We start from the raw sequence: 23547 nt of genomic DNA, 5'->3' as shown, positions 1-23547 counted from the left end.
AAGCTTTAATTTGCACATATGTGTAGCAGGGTCTCCCTACGGCTGAGAGCCACATCAGTTCATAGGGGTGCAGCTTGCCCAGCCAGGGCTGAAAGTTCTGCAGCTGCTGGGGACTCTCAGCCCTAGCACCTGCTTACTCTGGGTCCCAGTAGCTCCCAGCAGCTGCTGTGACCCAGAGTCCCATAGCTTTGAATACTGGGTCCCCGCAGCGTGTCACCCAGCAATTTTTCCCCTCCCCCCTGGGATCAGGTTCCCCCTGCACTAGCAATGAGGTGTGGTGGGATCTAATGTGTGATTCCTCCAGTCATGCCTCTTTCCATGCAGATATGGCATGGCAGGAGGCACAATTGTGAATTGTGCATTAGATCCCATCATGCCTTTACCTGCATGTGTAAAGGGGGCCTCTGTCTCTGTTCCCTCACCTTGTCTTTTGTATTCTAATTTCTTTCTCCTTCTTAAACTCTGTTTTTGCATGTCCTTTCAGAACATCTGATGAAGTGAACATATATATATAATTTAGTTAGTCTGTAAAGGTGCATATCTACCAGACCTTTGGGTATACCTGGCCAGTGTGGAGAATCTGACCAGCATTGCAAAGCTAAGACTTTGAGTTCTTTGCTATTGCCTATTTCCAGGCCTGTAAATGTTAACAACATAGTAGCTAGCATGTATGTGCAGTACTGTACTGTATAGAAATGGGATTTGATAGACTAGATTATCTTTTGCAAAATAATGCTGATGTACAGTCAACATTAACTTGTGACAGAATTTGTCAGGTCTATACCATCTTGGCATGATATGTTCCAGGTATATATATCAGGGGTGGCCAACCTGTGGCATGTAGCAGACTGGGGAGGGAACAAGGCAGCACAGTGGCAGATAAGGCAGGGAGCAGAAAGTCAAATTAGGCAGGGAGCACAGGGTAGGAAGTAGAAAGCAGAGCAGCAGCTTAGTCGGGGAGCACAGGATAGGAACAGAAGGCAAAACAACAGATCGAGTAAGGAAAAGGGTTGGGGTGGTATGTGGGGAGGATGCAGGTCTGATTTATGACGCCTCCCATTTGTGGGAGTAGAAAGCAGAGCAGCAGCTTAGTCAGGGAGCACAGAATAGGTACAGAAGGCAAAACAGCAGATCGAGTAAGGGAAAGGGTTGGGGTGGTATGTGGGGAAGGTACAGGTCTGATTTATGATATGCCTCCCATTTGTGGGAGTCCAGTAGGAAAAAGTAATGCTGAAGGGCAACCAGCATGGCTTCATAGCAGGTAGATCCTGCCTGAGTAACCTTGTTTCTTTTTACGACCAGGTCACAAAATGCTTAGATGCAAGAGCTGAGGTGGATGTCATCTTGGATTTTAAAAAGACCTTTGATATACTGTTGCATCCCATTTTTATAAATAAATTAAGCAGTTGTGACGTAGATTATTACATGGTCAGGTGGGTGGAGAATTGACTTATGGGACGCACCTAGAGGGTGGTGGTGGACAGGTCATTTTCAACCTGGAAAAATGTGGGCAGTGGAGTTCCTCAAGGTTCGGTCCTTGGACCAGTGCTGTTCAATACCTTCATCAGTGATTTGGATGAGGGCATGGAAAGCACTCTGTCCAAATTTGCAGACGACACCAGATTATGGGGCAAAGTAAACACACTGGAAGGCAGGGAGCAGATTCAGGCGGATTTGGACAGGTTGGGAAAGTCAGCAGAACAGAATAGGATGCAGTTTAATAAAAATAAGTTCAAAGTGCTGCATCTAGGGAGGAATCACCAACACACCTACAGACTGGGAGGTGACTTTCTAAGCAGCACAGCAGTAGAAAGGGATTTCAGAGTCATGGGTCGACTCCAAAATGAAGTGGGTGTATGTGCCTAGTGTGTGTGTATGCACCTAATTGATTTTTGCGTGTGTGCGTGTGCAATTGTATACCATGCCCTCCTGTCTAACAGCGTAATATTGAGATCCTGAGAGTTGGCCTGACCCCACAGGGCAACACAAGAGGAATATGGATGACCTTGAGAGGGTCCAGAAGAGGGCTACTCATACAGTTAAGGGCCTGCTAGTAAGATCCTACAAGGAGAGATTGAGGGACCTGACTCTCTTCAGCCTGCACAAAAGAAGGCTGAGAGGGGATCTTGTGGCCGTCTACAAATTCATCATGGGGGGGAGCAAGGAATAGGGTATACTCTGTTTACCAGTGCACCCCTTGGGGTTACTAGGAATAATAACCATAAGCTGATGGAGAGCAGATTTAGATTAGACATTAGGAAAAATTTCTTTACGGTGAGGGATGCCAAAATCTGGAATGGGCTTCCAAGGAAGGTGGTGCTCTCCCCTACCTTGGAGGTCTTTAAGAGTAGACTAGACAAGCACCTAGGTGGGTTCATCTGATCCCAGCGCTCTTTCCTGCGCAGGGCAGGGGGTCGGACTCGATGATCTACTGAGGTCCCTTCCAACCCTAAACATCTATGAAAAAGTTGATCCCTACTGCTTTACAGTATTGCCTAACTCCTTTCCCCTGATCCCTGTCTGCTGAAAGGATCCGTCTGTCTCTGATCTCCTTTCTACATTATGGTGTTTGGTAGACGTGGTATAGAGGAAGCCTGGCAATGTTATAATATGGAATTGCTCCCCATTCTTCCTTTTCATGTGATCATCTCAGTCAGGCCTTTTATGTATTAACTTGCATCTACTTCTCTGTAGACAGAGAACAACATATGGTCTTTTGTCTGTTCGCTATGTATGTCAGCAGAATACAGCAAGTCTGCGTTTTCTGGCTGCAAGAATTGCACAGATCTTGAGTAGCTTTTTTCTTAATGTATTTATCTGTGCCAAGGATTGGAAAACTCTTGCCAGTATGTTCACAAAATGAGTAAGAAATGCTACCCATGTAACTGAGAGAACAGCGTTTAGTATGTAGTCAAGATTTTTTCCAAAGATGAAGTTTCCTGTGAACTGTTTTATCATTTACAGTAATTTTCCTTTTTAGTTATAAATGGAACCCAATTTAAAAAAACCAAAAATTACTACTAATAGGATATTATCTAAATATCCTTGGTATTATAAGGTAATGATAATTGCTTGATTCTGCTTACTTAAGTTTTCAGGTGTATTGTAGGTAGGTGCATGTCACATTACAAAAAGAACAGTGGTTATTGCCATGACTAATTTATTTTGGAAGCAGTTTGTTTGGATCTGAATGCTAAACAGCAGATTAATAGACAGCCAGAAAGCAACAGCAAAGAGTAAGAAAGTTATACAAAAAACATCTGTTGCATGTTGCAACCTGCCCCAGTCACTATGTGTTAATGATCAGTTTACTTGACTCCAGCACAGTACTACTTAGATTGAGAATTGTGTCCTATGAGATGTAGCAGCTTTGGTAAGAATGCAGTCTGGGCTGTGCAATTTTTGTCAAGCTCTTGACTTTATTTGAAAGTAGGTTGTCTCTGTAAAAGCTGAGCTCTAAAGTGCCTGAAATGGCATGAGGTTGCATCTTGCCAGTGCCTGCAATTATGGTGAACTCTCTTGTCTATATGTGGCACCTTTCCACAAAAAATAAAAGTCCCTCCTGGGACTTTTTTCAACCACAAAATGGAGGAGAGAAGGAAACTGCTTAATATTAGACATGCAGAGTTCAAGTTGTGCAGACATCTGTGTAGGCTTCTGCTGAGACCTGAAGTACTGATATCTTTTAAACCGTCAGTTTCAGTCTTACAAATCGAACTACTGTCCTGCACATCGTTGTTTTCTTTCTGTGGAAAAGATCAGTTTGCTTGTGGTTTTACTTTCATAACTCCCCCACAAAATCCAGCTCATATTTTGGAATTTCAATATTTAATTGTGACCCACTAAAATCTGTGATACTGGCCCAAGTGCACCTGGTTCACAGATATTCCACTACAATTATTAGCCATCTACGTTCTTTCCAAAATGGAAAGTAATAGAAACTCTTGCAGCCTTTACTCTCTGGGCAGTCCTGCTGTGATAACAGTAGAAGTGTGAGAACACCAGGGCCTGATTTGTCTGACACTCAAATAAAACAGGCATAAAGTGAGAGAAAGTAGATGGAGGTCTGATAATCCTGGGAAATTAATTTGTCAAAAGTGGTCATAGTGCTAATGAGGAAATTATCCCATTTAAAGTTTGTTGCTCTGATAAGTGCAGTTTAGCTTCTGTATACAATAGGAAAAATAACTCTAAATCCTCCCATTTTTCCATTTGTAACTCACTGCACCTGGCCTCCTGGCACTGAATAAGTTCTGAGAAATGAAAAACCATAAAGGAAAGCACAGAGGTGAAATGTTTGAAGTTGTTACTTACTGGTGGTGAGGGTCACGTGAGAAACAGTAAGAACATACAGAAGGAACAGCTTTAAAGGCTGAAGAATCCAGGAATGAGAACAAAGGCTAACATTGATACATGGAAACTTTAGATAATACTACACGTGTGTTTTGAACTTTGCCTACTTGTTTCCCTGTTGATTTAGAATAGGACATTACAGATGGAAAAGATTGTCCCTTCCATCTGCCAAAGGAGGAGGATTGATAAATTAACTCTGTGAAGGTCCAGGCTTGGTACGAAATGTTGAGTGCTCATGAGAGGGTCTACAAAAAGGAAAAGCTCCAAATGATATATCCTACAAATGTCCTCAAGAATTTGGAGTTCTGTGTTCCAAGCTCTAAAATCAAAGGTGTTGGGCCAGTTACATTAGGAAAAATAATAATATCTGTAGAGTTAGTTACAGCACTCTTAAACAATAGCTACAGTACAGTTAAAATGTAGGTCACAGGAAGAAATTTGAGATTTTTCTCTTAGAAAGGAGATGAAAAAGAGGGAATGTGATAAAACTATGAAACGTCTATAACGTTGTTTCTATAATACATTAGCTTAGAACTGTTTTTTCTCTGTCTTGTAACACATGAAGAAGGGGATATGGAATGTAACTTAAAAGGAGGCAAGTTCAAAACTGATAAAGGGAAATACTTTTCATACAGTGTGTAATTTGGCTGGGGAGCTCGCTGTTGCTAGAAGTCTTTAAAGTCAAGAATATAACAAGATTCAGAAAGGGGCTCAACGTATATAACAAGGAAATGTAAAGTTCTAATTAATGGATTATAAGAGTTTTTAAAAGGCATAGAGACCAAGATAAAGTCTTGTATGGGGAAGCAGAGTATACCATATCTGCTTACTCTCTATGGTTCAGGCAATAAAGGCATTCTACAATTAAGTCAAAAGCATGTAAGAGGAAGACCAGAGAAACCGTAGGCCCTTTTTGAATCTAAGCAGATCAGGGGTGGGCAAAATGGCACATCCAGCTTTATTGACTACAAAAAAGTAGGGCTGAAGTTTTAGCCAACTTGACTGTCAGCTAGACTCCATTTCCCAGAAGCCCCTGCTTAACAGCATTTCTTTGATCTTGAGTCACACCCATCTCTGTCTGAAGCTATAATACAGCTCAAAATGGAGGGGCTAAAAGATATACTGCAATACAGAACCATATTTTAATTCTGTAAGAAGAGCTGTGACCCCAACATGCTTGCTCTATTTATGTAAGAACTAGGGGCAGGGGGAATATTCCTTTTTTTTTTTTTTAATTTATGGAATTGCCTTAATGATTACATTCTGTGGAGAAAGAGACTTTCAAAAGGAAAAAAAATCAGGCTTTTCTCCTTCCTGTTAAATACTTAACTTGATATTTTTAAAGTGTGACACCTTTTGTGCCATATCCATCTATTCTGACTAGAATAACCTTTCAGGTTTGAAAGAGGTGCATTTTACCCTTAGAATATTTGAGAAAATACAGCTTCTCAATAGTTACATTTTTATTCTTAATGAGACGTCAGTAACACAACATATTTCAGTCGTGTTTCCAAGGAACCCGTCGCTAACTATGAATAATCTTCAAATGGCAATCTAGAACCAATCAAATTGGGGAATAAATGACAATTTCAGGATGCTTAATTAGTTTTTCTTTTCAGTCTGAATTGCTTTCAAGTTCACTGTATAAACTGCAGATTGAAAAGGAAATGGACTAACAGCAAAGAGCAGAAATCTGCTTGGTAATATGTGTGGCAGATCTTGTGTGAAAGTGTTTTTCTTATATTCACAATTCTCAGAAGTTGTTACTTCTTCTGTAATTTGTTTCTACTCCCTTTTTACATGCTTTTCAATTCCAGTTTCAGCAGCACGATTGAACCACTACCAATAAATATTTGCAGAACCAAGGAACTTTTTCTTTTAAATTACTTTTCAAGCACTTTAGTGCCAAGAGAAACTGACACGTTTGACCTAATGAGTGGTGTGTATGTGGGTTGCATAGCTGGCTGGCTCTGGCAAGTGGGTTTGCTCAGAGAGGAGCTTCTTAGCTACTCCTTTCCAATCACTCAGTCTTTAAACTGCAAATAAGCAACCAAAAAACAAACCCTGATAAGCTGTGGTGGGTGCTAAAAGAGGAACCCCTTGACTCTGGCCTCAGAATAGCATCCTGGCCCCATGCTGTAGCAAGTTGTTGTATTCACAGCTGGCGCCTTCCCTCCTAACTGTTCCCTCAGTTTCCTTTCTGCTTTCCTTTCTCTAGCTTTAAGCATCCAGAAAATCACTCCCTTAGCAGTAGCTCCCCCACAGCTACAGCTACTTAACACGGCTGCCTGCCTTCTCTTAAGGGGACAGACCACCCTGTTACAGGTTGTTTAACTAAATGTGGAAGCACCCAGAAAACAACAAGCACCCCTGTTGACCTCAATATGAAGTTGTCTGATTTCCATTGATGGATCCTTCAGTTTCAGCATTGCAAACTGCTGGAGTCCAAAATAAGGCGCCCAAGGGGTAAAAACATAACATAAGAGGGAGCAAAAATCTGTCAACAATAGAGAACAAAGGAGTGAGTACAAAAGAGAGAAGGAGAGGAAAGGAGATTCTGGTTTCCAAAGAAGATGAGAGTAAAATCAAAAGCAGAGAACATACAAGACAGACAAACTAATTGAGGATGAACAGAGTATGAACAAGAAAGGAGTACACTAAATTACAAAACAGAGTGAGGAAAGACGTACAACTCTTAGTACTGTGTTTTAGCATATTTATTTATGCCTCTTTATTTCATTGTATAGTAGTGAATTGTATTTAGTTATTCCCTTTTATTTCTTTGTAGATCTCTAGCTTATGTCCTTAAGAGAGACTGGCGATGCTAGTGCTGGCTGTTTTGGATTCTCTAGTTAAATAAATGTAGAGAAAAAATAAAGAAAATACTGCTACATTCCCCTGAATATGTATGGGGCACCCTTTGGTAGGTGGTGACCTAGGGAAAAATTATGCTTTGAGGGGAAGGAAAAAGGTTGCGATGTTGGCACTTTTTTATTGGACTCCCTCACAAGGGCCACGTCCAGATGAGCACGGCTATTTGGTTCCCTGGGGACAACTAGCAGCAGCACACCTTGTGCTGCTGCTAGTTGTCCCCAAGGAAGGCCCATGCCATGGGCCTTCTGGCGTGTGGCAGGTTGCCATGGGTAGGGCGGGTAAGGAAGCTTTATCTGGGGCTGGGGATGCTGCAGCTGCAGTGCTGCTAGAATATGGCTCCAGCTGGCTAGGCTTCAGTTTTGGATGGCACGCGCTGCAGTTGTGTGCTGCCCCACTTTTTTTCTTCATGGGTTTTTCTGACTGGCCCAGGATATCTGCGGTAGGCTGGCTTCTCCTCCCCACCCTTGGGCCTGGGTCTCCCCCGCACCGGGCCTGGGTCTGCTCCTCTCCTCCCCTGCCAGTCCGGCAGGGAGTGGGCCTGGGGGGGGGGTGGCACAGGGCTCCATCCCTGCACACCCTCACCTTCCCTGTCATTTTTGACGGGCAGTTGGCTAGTTATTTCATAAATCCGTCGCTAGCTCGTGGCTTTTGTCCTTACTATGCATCATCCCTGAATGTCTAACTGAGAACACAAGAATCCAGGTTCTGTGGAAGCAATGCTTAGAACATTTTGATTTGTTTTTCTATAAAGGGAATTTGTTTTATATTTCCATATTCCTTGTGCCCAATTCTTTCTTACGCAGTGTCATCCTGAACTGTGACATACCCTATGCTATCCTACTGACTTGAGCAGTCGGAGTAAATCAGAGGTAAAAGAATTGTCTCATTTTTGGGTGCATGCTCTTCATATGTGTACTTCTACAGTGACAGTGGATCAAATGTATTTTCAGTGTCCCATAAATATTTGAGCGACTAGGCCTGAAAATCATGTATGGACCCTGGTGTTTGCCACAAGTAGCAGGAAGTCAACTAAGCAGGGAAAACTGTGACAAAGGGCAGCTCGTTTTAATTTCCCCTATACCAAATGTGCATTGTATTGGATATAGAGAGAGGTCACAGGCAGAGCAGAAAGAGGATCCCCACATACCTCCCTCTTAGCAGTCACTGACAGCATGGCTACTGTGGAACCTTGGCTATATCTGCTGGGGTAAAGCATGGGCATCGTTGCTTACTGTCCCTTAGGATGAAACCTGTCTGGGATATAGTAGATGCTGCTTAGTGAGTAGAGGTTAGGCGCATCATCTTGTGTGTAAAACTAAATGAAGGTGCCCAATTTAAATTGGTGGGCATGGCAGAGGCAGAGAGAGGCTGGTGCACCCTGAATTTTTGTGGTCTGTTTCTTGTCTCCTGGAATTCTAGTCATCATTTTTGATCACTGTATTCTATCTCAGATTGAGGAAAGAAAAACCCTTCTTACTTACTACTTTTATTTTGTTGAATGAAAGTGAATATCTCCCAGTTTCAGTGGGAAAGGTGTATCCTGTGTCCCTTGTTTCTCTGTCCAATCTATAATTGCTGTTCAACACTGATCTGTTTGCCTATTTGAAGAGAGTCAGATATTTTAGCATTTTTAAAGTGACTGCGAAATAAAGTGATATGCCACTAATGTGTCCACTTTTATTATAGTTCATTATAAGTAAAGTTCTTATATAAATTAATATTTTTCTGGATGAAGAAATGTATGTTTGTCACTATTATTTAACTTTCAAAATTACTATTCAATGGAATTGTGCAACTAAAGGACATGTTCCCATCTGAAAGACTAACATGCATCAGGGTACCGTAAATGATCATAAATAAGGTAAAATTCCTTAGGAGGTAAGAGTCATTATCAAATGTTCTGTTTTCTGAAAAGAACAGTAGTTGTTTAGGACAGTAAAATGTACCTTTAGTTGTCTATAGGTGTCATAATGGTTGTGGTTGACATGTACAAGACAGCTTAAATTGCAGTGTACATAAGATCAAACTGTTCAGTGCTGTTTCAGAAACCATGTTAAGCAGGTTTGACTTTCAGTTGAAATCGATGGCTTTTGTTTGTTTTTATTTACTGTTAAAACTAAAAAGTAACACAGATTGTCCCTGGTAGAAACTGATCCCCACAACTTGCACAGTAGCGTTCTTGCTCCCAGCCTCACAGCCCTGTTCAGTAAATCAGTGGCTGTGATAGCTGCTGCAGTCTCCTTTATTTTTTTTTTCAACCACAGCATTGGAAGGGCTTGTAACACTGCACAGTAACAGTGATCATTAGTACATTTACTTACTTCACTGTTGTTAGCTGCAGTTAGAGTACCTGAGAAATACATTACTGTTTTTGTGTGGAAGTTATAAGATCCTCTAGAATGTTTAGAAGTCATCTAATGTGATTTATTAACAGCAACGCTGATTTCACTTTATTTTTATTGTATTTCTTTGGGCTATGCCCACAGAACAGGTGAGCCACTTTTTGGCTGAGTCATTACAAGTTGTGCTTTCGTACAGAACTAGTATTTAGGGAATTCCCACCTGGCAAATCTTCCCAGTAATGTCCGAAGGAAAAGGGTTGACATACAGAAAGTCTGACCTTTGAAACTGTGATATGCCCTGCACAGGGATCAGAATCAATGACTGGAAGTGTGGATTTATGGATCCCGTGTCCTGCTTTGCTAATAGCTCATTGTATAATCTGGAAGCAGTCATTCAGTTTCTTTTGTCTTTGTTGCATACCTTGGTAAAATGGGGATTTAAATCATTTACTTCATGAAAGTGCTGTGAGGCCGAATAAATTAGTCACATCCTGCAGTGTGCAGAAATCCCTCTGCTCCTGCTAACTTCAGTGTGATGTTGGATCCTTGGTTAATGCAATATATTTCCCTTCTCTCCTTGCACTTTTCAGGCAGTTTATAGTGCACAAAAAATACAATTTAGCCTGTAAAGTACTTTCCAAAAAGTGGGAAAAATTATTGCAATATATTTGAAAAGTCAAATTACCACAGAATTTTTTCAGAGGTTTTATTTTTACTCAGAAAATCCAGTGTCTTTCTGTTATGTCCTCATTCAGGAAAGTGTCTGTGAGAAGTTGACATATGGGCTTTCTTTGAAGTAACTTGATTCAGAAAAAAATGCTTTATAAGAGTATTTATATAATCATGGAGTGTTTTTTTGCACATGTAGTAAACCATTGCTAAGTAACTCCAGGTACTCTCTACGTCAGAACCAGGACCTCTGCTACCCCTCAAAGTCACTAAACTCTGGTACTCATGTGTACATTGTTGGCTGTTCTTATCACTGGGGCCACCCACTAGAACAATATGAACATACTCTACTGATCCAGACTTTTGTGCACATATACTGTTTTTACCTCCTTCAGTTAGTTGTTTGGATCTTTGTACATTGAATAAACAAATATCTGTATAATTTTGCTTTTCCTAAAGAAATAATTTAATAATAGTGGGCTTCAGAGATCCAAACTGGCATCAGTCCTGGAAAATTTCTTTACCATTAGGAACAGTAAGTAAACAATGGGACCCAAATCCTGCAGTGACCTCTAAGAGTAGAGAGATATTTAGGTGTGTCAATCTGATGTTGGCAGAAGGCTAGAGCAGGGTGACACCTTAGGAAGTAACTAGAAGCATGAGCTTTCATGGGTATATGAAAAAAAACCAAAACCTTTGCCTATGAAAGTTCATGCCTCTCTGAATCAGCTAGTCCCTAATGTGCTACCTTGCTCTACTTTCTGCAGTTACCTCTGAAATGCCCAGATCTCAGAAGTGTCCATGTTTGCCTAGCTAACTGGAGCATAATTTAGCAGTAAATGTTAAATACAACATTGGTTTACATTGTTAGAAAATGCAAGGGTTTGGGAGAAACTCAAGCAGTCTCTAATAAAGTTGGGCAGTACACTGACAAAATTAAGTGCAAATGTGGTAAATGAAAAATACTGCATTATTGGGAAGAAATCTTTAATATGGTGGGGTCTTAACTGGTGGGCAGTTCTCATAGAAAAGATACAGAAATTTTGAAGCATCTTAGTGAAGCTATATACAAGCACTTGGAAAGAAAAACAACTTTGGAAAGGGATAAGGCTTAAGACTGAATTTATTTGTGGCATTAATAAAACATTGCTATGCCTAAGCCTTAAAAATTGGGCTTAGTGGGTGACTGATAGAGAGCAGTGTTTCAAGACTCCAAAGATTCAAATTTCTGTGGCTGTTTATAGACATAAAAAAGTGATATTAAACTCGGCACATTCCCATGCCAAACCCAGCACATGCCCAGAAGAGGCAGCACCTTAGTTGGACCTGGCTTGCCTGATGTCTGTATAGATCAGGCGCTTCAGTCTAATAGCTGATTGAATCAGTTTTAGCTAAAAACACTAAAAAGACCTGCTGGAGCGCCCGATCTAGACCAACGCTGCAGAGCTAGGTTAAAATAATGAGCTGCTTCTTCCAGTTAAGCACAGTTTTTTGGTTTTTGGGGTTTTTTTTAATGTCTGCAAACTGCCTGTTTTATTAGTGACTTGCTGTGTGAATTTGGCAAGTCACATTTACCCCTCTGCCTCATTTTTCCCTATCAAATGGTAATTATATTTCTGTTCCTCAGGGATATTGTCTGATGCTGTTATTTAATGTTTGTAATATGCTCTGAGATCTTCAGATGAAAGGTCATGTGTGTGTGTAAACTATCATTATTTTATTCATATAAATATTCTCCTTCAAGAGAGAGCAGAAATTACAGCAAGAGGCATGGTGCAGATTGACGACAGGAAGAGATTCCACTACACTTAGGGAAGAGTAAGAGGAACTAGACAGACTGACAACAAAATAACATAGGAGAGAGCAAGAACTAAGTGGTTCTTCCTACCTACTCTGTCCTTCAGTATGCAAGCAAAGCAATGCTCAGTGAAATTAAGAACAGTACATTTTTTTTAAAAAGGAAAATATTTAGCATGTTTTTCACTATGGGCTTAACTGGCACAAAAAGTCGCTCAATAACATATCCATTTTTTAAACAAATGCTGCTAACTTGTGTAATCATGCAAGTTTAAGAAGAAGATGGAACAAAGTAATCTTCAGTTTTCAAGGAATGTGTTCAACATCTGCAAAGGCTGAGGTTTTTTTCCTTGACATTGCACAATTAGTTACCCTTATATAGTGAGTTTCAACTTGCTATGAATAATCAGTTTCTGCTCACTGATGAATGTGAAATGTTAGATCGATGGAATGTGTTAGAGGCCCTCACTTAGGTCAGTGAGACTATCAGACTCAAGTTTGTATGGGAGGGATCTGGATGAAAAAGTATGATTTACATGGATTCTTAAGTGGCACGTGCCTTTTGTCATATACATGTAAGTATCTTTCATGAACTGCCTGCTGAACAGATTAGCCAGTAGTATAGCTGATATATAAAAGGTGTGAAAACCTCATTATGCAGTGGCAGGGAAGAGCAATTGAGTAACTTCACCTTTTTTATTTATAAGTTTTAGAATTTTGATCAATAAAGAAAGGGTATGTGCATGTCTTTTATAGGTAAGGAACTTCTGTTGTTTCCTTGTTACTTATACTATATTTTGTTTCCTTTATGACTAAAACAAGGTTGATGCTGTGTCTCATGTCTTCCTTTCATGAGAAGCAGTCAAGCGTGGGAGTAGAATCAGTTAGTCACAGTATTTCTTGTGGGGGGATTTCCTATGTATAGACCACCACAGTAAATGTGTGTGTCCAAAATTAGACAAAATTCTCTTTAGTAAAGAAGCATCAAATAAAGGAATGTGCAAAAGGAATTTTTTATTTTTCTGTAATCAAAGATAAATAATTTCTAACACATTTCATTAGCATGAAAAACTGTTCATTTAAATGGGATGCAGGGGTTATGTATGCAGAATTTTATAAACATTCTTTAATGGTGATTCATATTAGCTTTTAAGCAACTGTCATTTTTTTAAATTACAAAACTGAAGCTCATTTGATCCTCCAAAGCATTCCCTAGGGGCCCTGGTATGATTAACATGTTTAGCCAATGTATGCAATGAGAAAACCAGCCACAAAGGTGTTTCATATTTAATGTGGAACATCCCTGTGATTAGCTGAGTGTTGGGATGGGGCACAGGGCAACTCCAGGGTTTGGGTCAGAGCCCCCCCTTCCCAGTCTCCAGGATTGATTGGGCAGGGACAGTCTTCAGCTGTGGCAGTCATACGATTGGGATTTGAGAAATTGTATGTGCTATCCCAAATATGTCCTGCTATGCAAATCTGGCATGACAGGCTGCCCAGTTTTGAGGATGGAGCATAAGATTCCTGATGTCCCCATCGCATCATTCTTTTAATATATGCCAGGGGCCCAAGGCACAGACTTTTTTCCCTTTATTTAGTAGAAACAATGTAAACAAGAGAGTACCTAGTGCCTTTAAGCACAAAATCCAAATGACCAGTATTTACAATTAAAGCTCATAACTAATATAGGGGAGAGGCTTGCAGGGCTTGGGATCTAGCTTCTGTAAGTTTTGCAGGCACTTTGATGTAGCTCTGATTCAGCAATCTGTAGCCAGCAATGACAGTGTCTGGACCAGCACTGTCATTCAAGCACTTAAGGAAGGGGCAAACTTGCAATTTCAGTCAGTGCAAGTGTTGTTAGGCCCTTAATGGGCTTCGGCAATAGCACTTGTACATTTTACAGAGTGCTGAACTGAGGCTGCTTTTGAGTATAGACTACCCTTAGCAGTGTTTCTTTCTTGGTGCCTCATTAGTGATGGAAAGAGTGCCTCCCTGGTCACTCTTGAATGTTGGGGAGTCTGGAAGTTCTTAACAAAGAGTCTCTGAAGTTCTTTGGATCGCTTCTCTTTAAACCAATCCCCACCCCCCACCCTGCAGAATCCAGTAAATGCTTTTCAGGTAATTACTGAGACTTTAGTCTGGGAGAGATCATGAGTGCTAGGAGAGTTGGGATAGAGAGTCGGTAACTCTTTGAAGGCTGTGTATGTGTTTAGATTATAAATTATGGAGTGTCCAGATACTACAGTGGTGAATACTAGTAGAATAACTGTGGCCAGTTTGACTGGGGGGAGGTATGGAGGAGGAGGCAGGTGCAGGGCATGACCAGAGCAACAGTTCTGGGAGTCACCTTTGTGATGGGGGTGCAGAAGTAGCCATTGTCACAGTGGTGGCTGATCACACTGCCACAATTGGCATGGCAGAAGCTGGTGTTACCCTAGGCACACAGCTGCACTGTTCTACCTCTGGTGAACATCATACCTACAGCGATACAAGAGCACTAAGTGACCAAATTGGTTTACCAAATAAAATACAACTGAAGACAAAGGGACTGAGTATGTAGTGGAGGGGTGGGACAAACCAATTAAGCCTCTCAAGATTTGGCTAACGGTAATTTTTTTTTTTTTTTTTTTTTAAATATGTAAGTGTTAAAATGCAAATGATTAAGAAAGCACTACTCTTATGGCCACCCTTCTCCACAACTAGCCAAAAATATCCATATCTTTGTAGTTCAAGAGTTCATTGCTAGAGTTCAAGAGGGGCCAGAACTTAGGCTGAAGCAGTGCACTTATTTTTCCCAGAAGCCTATATGAAAGAGTAGGGAGTGGAAGATTTGTGGTATCATATTGGTACCAAGCAAGGGAAGAATGTGCGAGGAGAAAATGTTTATTTTGGAATGCCTGTAAACATTCAGACTTACACTGTTTTATTTAAAGTGGTGTGCATCTCCTGTAGCCACACACAATTATGTGCAAGAAGAGCTTATTTGAATTTAGCATAAACTTCACAACTGATCATTGATCTACATGGAAACTTGCTCCAAAATACCTTTAAAAAAAAAAAAAAAAAAAAAAATCAGTACCATTTGCACCTTTGATTTTGTATGAGGACACTTATTTCAGAATAAGAGCAAACTTATTTTTAAATATGCTGTAAAGTTACATAGGCATAAGCTAAACCAATATATGCCAGATTTAAAGTAATATATCAGATATTTTTCTAACTAAGGAACCATAAGGGTCTTCAAAAGGAGGTTAGATAGGCATCTAGCTGGGGTCATCTAGACCCAGCCCTCTTTCCTGCCTATGCAGGGGGTCGGACTCGATGATCTATTGAGGTCCCTTCCGACCCTAACATCTATGAATAAGATCATACTTGCAGCTAAACTGGTGTAACTTTGTGGGTACATTGCACACTGTATATCTCTGTTTAAAACCACACCCTATATTTCAATTAAAGCCTGGCTTACTATTTAAGTGGGTGAAGATCTAACTTAAGACTTTTATTCCAAAGTAAGTGTCTACTCGCAAACTTTCACCAAAACATTAAAAGGTATAAATTAAAATAAGGTGGATGCTAGTTGTGAGTAGACCAGCTTTAAAACTTAGATGGGGAGGGGACCTTTCAACTATAAAGAACTAAAAAAGAAAAAAGAGTGCGCGCGCAAGCAAGCACCTCTAAAAAAGTCTGGTTCCTTTTCCTCTGCAGATTACCTTGAAGAATAAGCTGTTAGGTGCAACAACCATATAGTCAACACTGTAGCTCTATAATAACGAGGAAAGGGAGCCCCATTTGCTATCTAGGATTATTCAGAAATCTTTTTCTGCTGCTCTCAGCCCACTCTACCTAGAGCCAGACTTCATTTCTTGAAAGTCACTATGCACACTTAATTCTGCTATATAAGAATACCTTGAACACAATGCTTTATTAAAGTGATATAGCCTTCTCTGAAAAACTCATGCTTAAAAAAAAAAAAAAAAAAGTTTCTGGATCTAATTACACCCCGGGGAATTACACAATTATATACCTGCGCAATTCTGTGCATAAACCATATGATTTTGCATCATTTAACCTGGGCAGGTTCTGTGCCTCCACCTCTCATGTGGAAGAACCAAGCATGGTGGCACACAACTGAACAGCTGGTGAGTGGGGAGGAGAACTGCCTGCAGGATGGGATGTGGGGGTGCCCCCCCCCCAACTGGTCAGCCCACTGGCACACACCTTTGAACCAGACCAGGTTGGCTCTATGTCAGCACATGGGGCTTGCAACACCTCTGGTGGGATCTGTGTACCATCAGGCCAGGCCAGCTGACTCCATGCCTCCCTGTGGGGCTTCCAGCACTCCAGTGGGGAAGCTGCGCATAGGGACATGGAGCCAGCCCAGTCCAATGGCGCATGACTCCATGCCTCCACATGCGCTTCCCATTGGAGTGCTGGAAGCCCCATGTGGAGGCATGGAACCCACCCGGCCTAATAGCATGGCATTGCAGGCGGGAGTCACAAGCCCCACGTGCTGGCGTGGAACCAGCCCAGTCAGATCCAAAGGTGTGGGCCAGGCCAGGCCGACCCCATGCCACCATGTGCAGCCCCCAAGACTCATTACGTAACCTTGAATTTTTCTGTGCATAATTCCCTGGGGTGTATCTAATGAAAGGACCATATGAAATGGTTGGTTATATGAAATTGTAGTAACAATCAACAAACAAACATTTGAATGGAAGTGGCACAACTGGCAAAAAGAAGAGTTAAACTTTTGGCTTAGAAGTTAAGGGTCAAAATTTCAAGTGGCTTATATCACTACAGAGGAGTAATGTTGTCCTGGCAGCATAGAATCTGGCCATAGATGTAAAATCAGCTGTTAGAAAACCACCAAAATGTTCTTCTTCTCCCATGACAATTTGGAGAAAACCTGAATATGTTCTTCAGGTTTTTTATCCTAACTATTCCAGCCCTGGGCCCGCGCATGGAAACCTGAAAATGACCAATAAGTTTTTCCATGTGTAGTCAAGTCATGGAAAATGTAGACTGTTTAAATAATGGGAAAATAAAAAAAATTGAACTTTTAATGAATTTTAGTATTGTTGGTGTATTTAAAAAAAAAACAAACCTAACAAAACACTACTAGTAAGAAATAAGGAAGTTAGAAATAAGGAGAATGGCTTGCTTAACAATATTTAATCTGTTAATCTCTCCTCCGTTGGGGGAAAAAAAAAAAAATCAATTGATATTTTTATGCCCTTCTATTCTGTACCCCAAAGCAAATTTTCTGAAACACATCACTTTAGGGAGGAGGCTATTGCCCAACTGTAGTATATGCTATTTCTTTGTTCTAGAACACGCAAGAAAACCAAAAGCATGCAAGGAAATAACTGCTGAATGTTTAGCCTAGTCTGCACATAGCAGCTAGCTCTCTTGGCCATTGTTAAATTGCACTGCTTAGCAGTGTAGTGTAGAGACTCTATCTATGTGTTAACTTGCATGCTCAGAGTTCGTAGTGCTACTGCTAGCAACAACTAGATAAGCAGGCGATCAGTCACTCACAAAATACCTGCTTCTAGTGCTCTCTCACTAGCTATGTAGTGAACCCTTCTTGTCCCAGAGAGAAAGGAGCCTGTTGAATATGGTCATAAGGAGGAGGTGGGAAAACCAAGGGACCAGGAAGGCAGGACTGGAAGAAAGAAGAGATAGAAGTGGGATAGGAAAGTAGAAGGTGGAGGAAAATTAAAAGGATAAGTAATGAATATTGACTGCCTGGAAGCAATATCAGTAAAGAATTAAAGCAGCTGACTTTCTTTCAGAGTATGTGTGTCAGTCCTCAGGCTCTGGGCTATATGCTATTGTCTCAGAAGCTAATTTTCTTTCTTTCCTAGGCAATAGGTTAATAATGCTTTGCAGTTAATCTGTATAGGTTGTAGCCGTGTTGGCCTAGGGACATAGGCAGACAAGTTTCTTTGAACCTTGCAGTTAATCTGGTACTCAGTATACTTAGAGCCAGGTTCTCCACTCTGCATGAGCCTTGCCTAGGTATAATAGAAAAGGAAGGTCATGGGAATTGGTTATTGTTCCTTGATTCTTAGTCATCTGGTCCCAGCCACAGGGTAGAGCTGTACAGGCTGCACACCAAAGTGGTGTAAGATCCCTCAGTAGAGAATTTGCCAAAATGGCAACTTTTGCCACCTCAGGATATATTGTAGTTGGGAAAGCATGCCCAAATAAGATTTCCACCAAACCCTTAATCCCAAACTCATACTTTTCCCTTTTATAGTTTTTCTTTCTTCCTCTTTATAGAGCAGCACCATTTGTATTTCTGTAATCACTGCAATAGCTGGTGCTACCAGAGCACTGTAGACTTAGTAAGTCAAACCTTCCTCATTTCCTTCCCTAAGACCCAGGGCTTCACTTCTACATGACTTCTAGGTCTGGCATACAAATACTGAGGTAGCTTAAATCTCCCATTTGACTCTAGCTGTTAGGGGAGTGCTGCACAAGTGTGTGTGTGTGTGTGTGTGTGTGTGTGTGTGTGTGTGTGTGTGTGTGTGTGTGTGTGTGTGTGTGTAAGAACATTGCAAAAGATTAAAACAGTATGTTTCTCTCTCTGCACATTTGGCAGTGCACTTAAAATGACCTATGTAATCATTTAGTTAATTTTTCTGCGTATGGATGTCAGTGAGAGTTCGACAGTAGTTCAGAAACATAGGAAAGATTTGTGGCAGAACATCACAGCATGTGAAAGAAGCCCCATGACTGAAGACATAGGAAAGAAAAAATATTTCCTGTCTTTTTGGTTTTTAAAGCTAAGAACATTGTTCATTTGCTTTGTTTCCTGCAGCTATTTGATGTTGTTTCCTACTTCGCACAGCAGAATCTGCGGTTGCTTGTGCTGGGCCGAAAACACTTGAAGGATTTTCAATCCTGGAAATGGAATGCAATGACTGCCATGCAGGGGAAAGTAGATTTCTTTTTTACTGAAAATATGTAAGTATCAAAGCAAATGGCAAGTTTTTGGAAATCAAAGCCAGATTTTCATTTGTTGAAAACAGCTCCTTGTAGGACTTAACTGTCATTATTATTAAACTCTAAAGGCCTGGACAAATGCAGTACTTATATCATGCAAAGTGGCTTCACTTGATTGAGAAAAGCAAAGGGACCTGGGGACTTCCTTGGGAGAGCCCTGCTTCTTTCAGCTTGGAGAACTTCTCATAGCTGTAGGTACTCTGGCAGCAGAAGCAAACTTTTCAATCTCATTACCTATGGAGAGAGGACAAGATACAGGTGGCCATGACTAAAGTTACTACAGCCACAATATCTATTTCCAGGCAGTTGCCTGTTTGGAACTAGCAGCATGGCACAGGTCCCAAGCAAAAGACCTCATGTGCTGGTACAGAGCAGCCAGGGACACTAGCTGAAAACTTGCATGTCAGCTAGCTGACAGGAAGGAATATGGCAGGAACATGTCTGTGAATGCCAGTATTGACTAATGTTGCAGGGGTTTAGGTTGTAGCCGTGTTGGTCTAAGGACATAGGCAGACAAGGTTCCTTGGGTGAATTTGATATCTTTTATTAGACCAACCCATATAGTTGGAGAATATTGACTAATGCTTTTTTGGCTGATTTTGGCAGTGCCCAGTGCCTAGATCAGTGATTCTCAGGCTGCTGCAGCATGCTATGGTGCATTGAGAACCTTTTAAGGGAACCATGGGATGCTGTGCAATATTAGTGCTGTTAGTGTGCAAACGCTACATAGGATTCACAAAATAAACCCAGAGATTTTAAATAGGAATCTATATGGCAAAAAAACATTCTGATCTGTTGTGGTCCTTGTGAGTTCTTTATTATTTTTCTGTAGTCAAGAAACAAGTGAAAGCTAAGACCTAGCATTTTCTGAAGGGTGCTTTGAGTCTAACAAGGTGTGTCTTGAATCTAAAAAGGTTGAGAACCACTAGTCTAGGCAAACAGGGGTAGGAGAGGAAGAGAAGGTAGTAGGAAATGCTGTGAGAGCTGCTAGGAGACTGGGGGAAAAGAATGAAATACCACCAGGACCGCTTCATGAGGGAAGCAAGGAAAGTGGCACAAACACCAATATGGAAAACTGGGATCCTCCCTGTGGGAGCTTTGAAATTAAAAAGGGAGGCTGTTAAAGGCTGCAAAAGATCCTGGATGTGTTTCATGAAAACATCCAATTTGGAGGCGAAAGTGCAGCTCTTCCCACTGGATGTCATAAACCACTGACTTCAGTGATGGAGCCCAAGCTTCTGGGCCAGTTGAGATCTGGCTCTGGCAGTTCCTGGCTGCAATCCCTTCTGGACTTCTGGATGCTGGTCCCCCTGGCAGCTCCTCCCAGAGCTCCTGGACTCTTGGGGGGTCTCCAAGTCCTCCTGGGCTACCAGTTCTCCAAGTATGCCTTGAGCCACCCTCAGTAAGGCTCAGGACTAAACCACTGGTACAATTTAAATAAAAAGCATCTCAGCCCTCTGGCAGCTAGCCCCTAAACTCTCTCTAGGTTAAACACAAAACAAGGCCACTTACCTGCATCAAAAGCCTCTCTCTGCCCCAGGCAAATTCCCCTGTTCCCAGGCCAGCAGAGTTTCTTATCCAGTTTCACTTTATGTTCAGGAGCCCTGCTGTTCTGTTATCAGGAGCTCCTACCTCCAAGGCTTTCCAAGCTGGACTGCCTGACTGGCTTAGGTGCTGAGCTTATATGGCTCAATCCCAGCCCCCTTCCTGTCAGGTGAATCCTTAAGCAGCCCCCTTTGCCACCTGCAAGACACCTCTCAGGCTGCTTGCTCTTTTAAAGGGACAGGCATACCTCAGTGCCCTGTCACACCCACCGTCAGTGCAGCCCTGTCAGCTGCATGTGCAACTCAGTACCTTATTTCCACTGGCCACACATCCCAGACTCTCTCTCTTGCAGCTCAAGGCATCAGTATTACTGCATTTACCAAAATCCAAGATGACTAAATATAAGATGACCACCCCCACCCCCAATTAGATTCTATAAATGGAAAATTATAAATTGCTTATTTTCCATGTAAAGTATCTAATTATTGGAAGGTCATCTTAAGTTGCTCTGTATTGCTTCCAGTGGGTGCTGTGGCTCTGGTCATAGGAACCAGGAACAGGAGATTCGGTGACTAGTACTTTCAAGGCTCTTTGGGGTGCAAGGAAGCCTTAAGGCTTTGGGTGCCTGGGAGGGCACAGATGCACAGTTGGCCCGTAAGGCTACAAGTGACCTATGGAAGAAGAGACAGGCCAGGAGGGCCCATTGAAGTTGAGGGCTGCAATGAGACAAGTGAGGTCCAGGAGGGACCTGGTGGTGATGTGATCACCACAAACTAAGGCTGTTTCTAAAGCCCACGGGCAGCCTCCCTTACATAATCTCCCATGAGAACAAGGCATGGTAGGCAAGCAAACAAGGAAGGGCTGTATTAGAGTTTGAGCTGGGTAGAAGCCACACCGCCCAGAAAGCGTCACAGCTGCATAGGGCACGGTCCTGCCACAGTGGGCAAGAGGACATACGAGGTTCAGGAACGGGGAGGGTACTGGCCAAGGGAATGTCATTGTATGCTCTCTGTCATTGGCATCACTGCACAGCCAGATGGATCTGTGTAATGCTTCTGCAGATCCAGTTCAGGAAATGGTTGTGGCAGGAACATGTGCTTTTGCTGCAGCCCTTTCTGGTCTGACCTGCACAGAGTCTCCTGGAAACAGAGGTGTGCAGGGCAGGTAGAACTGTCCTGCATGCCTCTGTTTTCAGGAACAACCTTACAGCCAAACTGTGAGAATTGGCTGCAAGAGAAGGGTATGTGTCACGGCGGGGTCCTACAGGAGGACCGTGATCTCCTTAAGGCCCCCTCTCCATGCCAAGTCGGCCCAAGGGCACCCTCGGTTTCTCGCCCGTCACGTCTTTGATGTTAGATAAGGTTGGGAGGCTGCCTTACGTCTCCTTGGGCACAGTTAGTTGGGACCTCCGTCGCCCTGGTTTCCTGGACTCTCCAGGGGTCTCCCTGTATGATGGGTGCTTCCCGGGCACTCTAGCCTTACGGGCTGTGTGTGGCTCCAACCTCCCCTGATACCACGCCCCAAGCCTCGCAGTTGGGATAGACGTTGGTCTGTCAAATACACTCGCCCGCTCTCTCGGGGCCTCCTCTGTGCACTTGCCCGCTCTCTGGGGCCTCCTCTGTGCACTCGATAAAGCCGCCCCTCTCCTGGGGCCTTCTGTGCCCACTCTGGGACTTTTCGGTTATGCCACATGTCTCTCGGGCCCACCGCACTGCTACCCCCTTTCTCCAGGGCTCACCGCACTACTACCCCCTCTCTCTGGGGTTTACCGCAGTACTCCACCCTTCTCCAGGGTTTACCGCAGTACTATGCCTTCCTCAGGGGCTCGCCACACCCGCCCCAGGGCTTCTCAGTAGTACCCCTTTTCTGGGGCTCGCCACGCCCGCACTGGGGCTTCTCAATAAGGCGCTCCCCGCTCTGGGGCTCACCGTGCCCAACTTGGGCTTTCCAATAATGTTGCCCCCCTTTCTGGGGCTGGGGTCTATGTACCCCCTATGCTGCGTCCTCACACTCCGCTGTGAGTCCCCGATGAGGATACTGCGCCCTCCCTGGTGCTGGGGTCCCCATGCCACCGTGGGTTCCCCCTGAGGCCTCCTCCAACCCCTTATAGCCTCACCCTAGCCACTGGTGTAATACATAACAACACAAACTCCAGCCTCCTGGCTATAACAACATTGCTCAACTCCGGCCAAGCTGTACTTGCCGTTAGGCTTCTCCTCACATCGTAACTCCAGGAGCTCCTGCCCCTCTGGCTGCTGGCAGGGAACTGCCAGCCTGGCCTCAGCCCTGGGCTTTATAAGAGCCAGGCCTTGCCCCTTACAGCTGGCTGACTGCTGTCAGGTGTGGGTCATTTGCTGCCTCCAGTTGCCCTGGCAACCCGCAGGTGGGCTCTTATTCCCTGCTAGGGCTCTTTTCTCCGGCAGTTTCCCCTCTCTAGGAGCAGGGCACCTCAGTGCTCTGTGACAGTATGCCTGCCTGCATTTCATCATGCAGACAGGCTTACTGGTTCTGCTGCCGGTCTTCTCTGTTCAGCTCCAGTGTGCCTCCTGAAAACTAAGATGGCAGATTCACTCTGTGGCAGCAGCCTGGAGACAGATGCCACCTTCACCAGGTAGAACTGCCCCACACATCTGTTTTTAGGTTACACATTAGAGTTGAACCAGTAAGAGTTATGGCAGAATTGGCATGCCGGTCTGCACAAGGTAGTGCAGGCAGGCATGCCTCTCTTCTACAGAGTATGACCAGTCCAGGTGACATCTTGAGAGAATCTCCCCAAATATGCAGTGATTCCACGAAAGCTGAAGCTTAGTATGCTGTATGAAAAATCTTAGACCTTCTACAAAAACCTTCATCATAAAGCTAAGTTGCAGTTAGGTTGTACAAATGAAACTGGAGGTGTATAATCATATGCTCATATGAAGTTAGTAGCCAATTGCCTGTCAAGAATGATGGGAGG

At 42.7% G+C, this 23547-nt stretch overlaps 1 protein-coding gene across 4 annotated transcripts in view; it reads left to right on the top strand.

Moving 5' to 3' along the window:
• Nucleotides 1–23547, top strand: part of KIAA0391 (KIAA0391 ortholog) — an 84438-nt gene that overhangs the window by 56337 nt on the left and 4554 nt on the right. For 2 of the 4 annotated variants that reach the window (XM_025201555.1, XM_006015371.3), the window contains one exon: nucleotides 18862–19007. In XM_025201555.1, the coding sequence (XP_025057340.1) occupies nucleotides 18862–19007 (146 nt within the window). Of the gene's footprint in view, nucleotides 1–18861; nucleotides 19008–23123; nucleotides 23203–23325; nucleotides 23523–23547 lie in introns of those variants that run through there. The other 2 variants (XR_003093565.1, XR_003093566.1) reach the window with 2 other exon arrangements.

Source organism: Alligator sinensis, unplaced genomic scaffold (genome assembly GCF_000455745.1).
Source record: "Alligator sinensis unplaced genomic scaffold, ASM45574v1 scaffold280_1, whole genome shotgun sequence".
Classification (NCBI taxonomy): domain Eukaryota; kingdom Metazoa; phylum Chordata; order Crocodylia; family Alligatoridae; genus Alligator; species Alligator sinensis.
The sequence above is the reverse complement of the archived record's forward strand: the minus strand, read 5'-3'. Positions and strand labels throughout refer to the sequence as shown.